The sequence below is a fragment of the Gekko japonicus genome, unplaced genomic scaffold, assembly GCF_001447785.1.
Source record: "Gekko japonicus isolate JY-2015 unplaced genomic scaffold, Gekko_japonicus_V1.1 scaffold2353, whole genome shotgun sequence".
NCBI lineage: Eukaryota > Metazoa > Chordata > Lepidosauria > Squamata > Gekkonidae > Gekko > Gekko japonicus.
The window spans coordinates 168,369-174,844 of record NW_015176522.1 but is presented as its reverse complement, the minus strand read 5'-3'; the positions used below and the strand labels follow the sequence as shown (position 1 = coordinate 174,844).

At 48.9% G+C, this 6,476-nt stretch overlaps 1 protein-coding gene across 2 annotated transcripts in view; it reads right to left on the bottom strand.

Annotated features, from left to right (window-relative positions):
• Nucleotides 1–6,476, bottom strand: part of GLOD4 (glyoxalase domain containing 4) — a 13,989-nt gene that overhangs the window by 3,762 nt on the left and 3,751 nt on the right. For both annotated transcript variants that reach the window (XM_015427413.1, XM_015427414.1), the window contains exons 3-7: nt 5,409–5,529; nt 4,309–4,453; nt 3,908–4,044; nt 2,704–2,790; nt 877–990 (exon numbers count right to left, since the gene is read on the bottom strand). In XM_015427413.1, the coding sequence (XP_015282899.1) occupies nt 877–990; nt 2,704–2,790; nt 3,908–4,044; nt 4,309–4,453; nt 5,409–5,529 (604 nt within the window). The remainder of the gene's footprint in view (nt 1–876; nt 991–2,703; nt 2,791–3,907; nt 4,045–4,308; nt 4,454–5,408; nt 5,530–6,476) is intronic.

Below are 6,476 nucleotides of genomic sequence, written 5' to 3'. Positions count from 1 at the left end.
CTGTGGGGGGGGGGGGGGCAACAGTGGGAGGGCTTCTAGTGTCCTGGCCCCACTGGTGGACCTCCTGATGGCACCTGGTATTTTTGGCCACTGTGTGACACAGAGTGCTGGACTCGATGGGCCATTGGCCTGATCCAACATGGGCTTCTCTTATGTTCTTAAACTGCGTTCTAGACCAACGCCGATCCCACAGCAGCCACCACTCCCCATACCACATTAGGTTCTGTGTTGTCACAGGGATACTAGCAATCCAGCCTCAGGGATGCAAGAGGTGCTTTAAGGGCAACGTACACGCCAAAAGTCAGGTCCTTGCCCCAAGGAAGTTACAGTCTAAAATTAGACAGTGGGGAGAAGCAGTGTCTGTGGTGGAGGGGGCCAGCGCCTCCCAGAGAGGAAAGGGAGAGGCTGAAGGACAGTCCACCTTGACCTTATTTTAAGGGCAGCTGGAGGAGGAGGGGGGGGGAAATGCCTCCAAGCTACTGGGGGGGGGGAAGTCAACGGCTACCTGTTTAAAGACATCACTGCACAAGTCTACAAACAAGACGACCCAGTAAATAATTTTTAAAGCGTGGAACTTGTGTCCAATATGCTGGCCAGCACTTTGGACAACTTTGAAAAAAGGTTAGGAAAACCCTCAAGGAGGATCGATTGGTTGATCAATGGTCATTAGCCATGGTCACTGAGTGGAACCTTCATGTGCAGAATCCCTCCAAAATGCCAGTCCTGGGAGATAAGGGGGGGGGCAGTCCCCTCACTGTTCTCTGTGGACGTTCCCAGGAGATCCGGCCCCTGGGCCCGATCCAGCAGGGCTCCTCTGACAATTGACACCTTAAAGGGCAACTGAGATGCCCTCCCTCCATTTCCAAGGGCACTCACGGGGTCCGCCAAGATGACCACTTGGACGGTCGCTTTTCCTGGGGTGTCCAGGCTCACGAAAGGCGTCAGAATTTTCTGATTCTCCTTTTTCATCAAGGCTTCGATATCCAGAAGCTTGGGAACAAACAGAACACGCAGGTCTGGAACTGGGGAAACCCAGATTGGAATACATTCAAGCACTAAAGGACTCTGGGGCAAACACACTCAGCCTGGGCTACCTCCTAGGGTTGTTGTGAAGACAAAGTGGTGGCAAGGATAACCTGAAGCTCCTCGGAGGGTAACAACGAGTTTAGAAGACCCTCACGGCAGCAGGAGGACACCCAGCAGGAAGCCAGTGGAGGACTGCTCACAAGAAAACACCCCCTGACCAATGTTCCCTCTAAGCTCTGGAGTCCTGTGAGCAAAAATTCTACTTTGTGAGCTACTGCCATTAAAGTTGTGAGCAGGTGATTTGGCTACAGCATAAATTAGTTTGCTCTGGAGCCATCCTTCCTGAACTAAGACAAAAATGTGTGAGCTGGAGGCTAAAAAACTGTGAGCTAGCTCACACTAACTCAGCTTAGAGGGAACACTGCCCCTGACCTTTCACACTTCCTGGCATTACCACCCCCCTGAAGTTCCTTGGGGATCCTAGTAGGGTCGCAGCACGCTTCAGAGTCCCATTGCCAGGGGAGGAAGGCTGTGGTATACTCAGCAGAGTCAAAAGCAACGCAGCACACACGAGTGTCATTAGCTTTAAGACAAGTCTACTGAAATGAGGGAAGGGTTACACGGAGTAAAAATGCAAGTGCCATTCCCTTCTGTCATGAAAGAGTTAATCTGCTTGTTTGTGTATGCCAATGCTAGTTAGTTAGCTTAGATCCAATTAGATGTTAGCCACGTATTTCCCGCCAGAGGAGGGAAGGTACTATTCCTAATGAGCTGGTCCTAAGATCAGCTATTGGCCAATCGATATACTGGGTAAAGACTATATGTTGTTTGTCATGTATACAACAAGTAGGGGCTTTGGGGAAAGCTCTCTCTCCTTTGTTCTCTCCTCTCTCTCTCTCTCTCTCTCTCTCTCTCGAGAGAACTAACAGCTAGACAAGATGATGGAGCTTAGATAGTTAGGATGTTATTATGCACTGGCTGCCAATAGCTTACCAGATTCGTTTCAAGGTGCTGGTTTTGACCTTTAAAGCCCTATATGGTCATGGGCCTGCCTACTTTCCCCACATGTGCCCCAGAGAGCACTGAGGTCAGGGACACAGAATCGCCTGACTCTCTCCGGCCTGAGAGACGCCAGGTTGGCCGCTGCTAGAGCCAGGGCCTTTTCAGTGGTGGCTCCACACTGGTGGAATGAGCTCCTGGATAACACCAAGGCCCTGCAGGACCTTTTACAGATCCACAGGGCCTGTAAAACAGAGCTCTTCCACCAGGCCTTCGACTAGGAGCCGCCACTGATGAATCTGCCACCAGAACACGCTATGGCCCATATGAAACACTGGTGGATACTGCCTCCCTCTATGGGATTGTATATTGAAGCCGCCGTCATCTGCATTGCTCTTGTTAGAATTTTATGATGTTAGGCAGTTGTTTATGTATATTTTATTGTATTTACTATTTTATTGCTTTTAATGTCTGTTCGTCGCCTTGAGCCGGTTCTCTGCCAAGGCGGGATACAAATTGAAAATAAAGAAAGAAAGAAAATTATATCCCATCAAAGGCAAAACAGGATGACTGCTTTGATGCCACCCCCTGTTCACAAATGGAAGCGGGAATGACATAGCTCCAGGACCCAAGTGATCCTTTGGACAAAAGCACCTGGTGTGCAAGGGAAGGGCTTACCTGCTCCTTTGGGCAGGAGAAGGCAATCCGTCCAAAGGCTGTGCCATGATTCACAGCTTGGCCAATGCCTCGCAGCTCCAATTTGCACTGGCAGAGGAAACAAAAAAGAACAGGAGAGAGCTGCAATGGGCAAAGAAACACGAGCCTGCAGCAATCAGACGTCTGCAGACCATGGACAGAAATCTCGTCATCCTGGCTTTCGTCTGGGTTACACCAATCGACTCCGCAGATCAGCGAAAGGGCTTGGCAAAGAGAAACAGGGCTGGCTCCCTCCTATTCTGTATTGAGTGTGTCTTTAACGGGACATGAGTAGGTCAAAAAGAAACACCTCCTCCAAGTGGCCTCAATGGGGGGCAAAAAAGAAGGCTTGTGTTGAAGCCCTGCTTGCCTTGGAATCTAATATGCAGCTGAGTTAGTGAGATTCATTCAAGTTTGGTCAGCAAATGGGGAGTTAGCGTAGACACTAATTGTGCTTCTCAAAGTGCTGCTGTTAATCACTCAAGTATAAAGACCTTTGCAAAAAGGTTCTCTCTCTCTCTCCAGGACGAAAGGTGAGCTGCTGCACTCTGACGTCTCAACTCTACAGCAACTTTCCCATACCCTAACACACACACAGACAAACGGGCAGAGAGGCACCAAGATCTTTGGCCAGTGCTGCTCTGGCTGTCTCCAAACAACTGTTAATTCCTGATGGCACTTCAGACAGTAGCCCCCCAACAGTGTACAACTCTGCTTTCCGCGTTCACGGAATGGACTGAATGCAGGATCAGGCCATTTCACCAGGTGGGCACCACATTAATACATAAAAGCTGCCTTACGCTGAATCAGACTGTTGGTCCATCGAGGTCAGTACTGTCTACTCAGTCTGGTGGCAGCTCTCCAAGGTGCCAGGCAGAGGTCTTTTGCATGACCGCCTATCCGATCCCTCCAACTGGAGAAGCCAGGGGGGACTGACCCTGGAACCTGCTCTGCATGCAAGGCAGATGCTCGACCACCGAGCTGCAGCCTCTCTGGAGCCCTTTCTTCTGCTATTTATTGTTTTATTTAGGAAAAAAGGTAAATGCTGCCTGTCCAGAGACCCGCTTGAGGCAGCTTCACAAGGAAGAACGAGACAACACGAAAACCATATGAGAAACAAACAGTCTCAGTCTCCAAAGCAGCCGTCAAACAAGCAAAGAGACCACTAGGGACGACGGGTACCAACCTGGTCCTCCGCATAGCCGAGCAGAACGCGTTGCTGGGGCTCATCCTCCTGGTAGATCTTCATGCCCAGCAACTTGGACCAGAAGGCCACCGACCTCGGAAGACTGGAGACAGCTAAGGTCACCTTCAGCACTGGATCTAGAAGAACACACAAGAGCGAAGAAGGGTCATTTCCCTCATCTGGAAGTCCATGAGAGCCCAGCTGCTCGCCCTCCATCCCTCCCACCTCCAAAAGGGTATCTTAGAGCCAAAAAGGAGACCAGTGCCTGACCCCCTCACCCTGACGGCCCTCACCCATACCAGCCCCCTCCCACCACACCCACACTGCAATCTGAACTACAGGTGGACCAGCTGGAACAGACAAGGCACGACGGCTGAAGGAAGGAACACCACGCCCCTCACCTGGCTTCGGTGACTCTCTGTCTTCCAGGTAGAATTTGTAGCCTCCAGGAGCTTCCACTAGATAAATGCCTCCTGAGATTTCCTTGAGGGGCCACTCCAGCTTCCTGGCATTGCTCACTGCTTGGTGGGACACGACAGTCATCCCCTGGCGCAGCCAGAAAACACAAGATAACAGGGAGGTCGGTGGCAGGCCACTGCTTGGAGCAATTATTCCTTACCCCGTGGCAGTAATTTGCCTGCCGAGAAGCATCCTGATTCAGGAACGTATACTAGGCAAGATGCTCTCCGTTTGGATTCTTAGCCTTATCCGTGTTCAGAGTAATCTGTGAACATGACCTAACAGACATCGGACGCTCCCTGCTAAGACTCTTCATTGTAGGGGAACAGCAGTGGGCAGTCTCTGCTTCTGGGAAGCTGGTTGGCCGTGTGTGATCTTCCCTAATCCATCTCTGGGGTGCCCTAGAACTCTGGAAGCTGGTTGGCCGTGTGTGATCTTCCCATTGGGGAACCCCTAATCCATCTCTGGGGTGCCTTAGAACTCAGCTGAAAAGCCAGCAAACTATTCCTGTGCCAACAGTGAAGATCTGGTCATCCTCCCTCCTCTTTTAGATACAAGGTAGACAGTGACAAGAAGCAGGGCCTTTCGACTGTGGCACCTGTCTCTGGAACATCCTCCCCTTTTCTGCTCACCTGGCAGTGAGTCTTTTAAGCTTTTGGTGCCAGTTGAAGACACTTCCCCCTCCCAGCAATTGCTTGATTTATCTGCTGTCCCCTATAGCTTGCACACGTGTTATCTTTTAAAAATGGAGCCCTTTATGCAAAACCTCCTTCTAGGTATTTGCTACCATTTGAAATGGTTTTCCCCCCATTTGTCCTGGATTCTCAAATGATAAGATGTTTGTCACTGTTATTTTTCTTCCTTTATTTGTATGTTGCCACAACAGCCTTGGTCAAGTGATCATAGCTATAAACAGCTACAAATACATTAATTCAAAAGAAACCCAGAGTGCTAGACAAGAGTGCATGGTTTTTAGCACTAAGCGTGGGTTCTAAGGGACATACCTGCAAAATTCAGGGTAATCTCAGAAAGCAACACCTACCAGAAAGTCGTTGCCAAGACGATAGTCTCCGACACCATAATTGTAGGTTAGCTCCGCCACAAAATGATCATCTTCTGGACCATACCCCACCATGGTTTTACTCCATTTGCCATCATAGGGACTAGGAACACATTTGCCTTTATTTGTACACACGTCAGAAAGCCAACAGTCAGTCATCTACAGCTACATTCCTCTGGATCCCCCAAACCTCAACGCCGCAACCCTTAACTAAAGTTGGTAGGCACCTTGTCCAACTGAGGAGTCAAATATTCCACTGTGTATGCGGCAGCTTCCACAACCATGATGGTATCCCTTGCTGGTAGCCAATGCTCCCTCCAAGCTGTGGAATCTTGTGAGCAAAAATTCTATTTTGTGAGAGCTACTGACATTAAAGTTGTGAGTGAGCGATTTGGCTACTGCATAATTAGTTTGCTTTGGAGCCATCCTTCCTGAGCTAGGACAAAAATGAGTGAGCCTGAGGCTAAAAAACTGTGAGCTAGCTCACACTAACTCAGCTTAGAGGGAACACTGCTGGTAGCCACCTCCCTACATATTACTGCATTGCTTTATTTCTGCATAACTTTTTTTTAATGATAACTTTGATATTCCTGGGTGAGAGCCAGAAAGGACGATGCAGTGAGAGCATTCCCATAGTTAAAAGCTATAACAACTAATCACTTAAAAAAATTACTTTATTGTTTCATACAAAAAGTTACAACAGCACATTTTTATAATTAGCAGAGGCATTTATTGTACTCTGATGACATTAACTATTTAAAATGTGAGCATTTGACTGGCCCCAAAAGACAAAAGAATTGGCCATTTGACAGGTCAAATGTTAGCACCTCCAATGTGCTCAGACTTCTGGCTAAGTGTTCTCTTAGGCTTGGTTGATACCTGTAGGAGGGTAAAGTGGAAGAGCCATGAAGGGGTGGAAAGGACTACATGCCTTCAGACAGCTGGAACTGGATTCCATCTCTGCATATTTTCTCACCTAAAAAACTTTCTGCAGACAGAAATCCAGCATAAGGGAGAACATGTCTCTTCCCTTTCTTTGCTTCGAGCGCT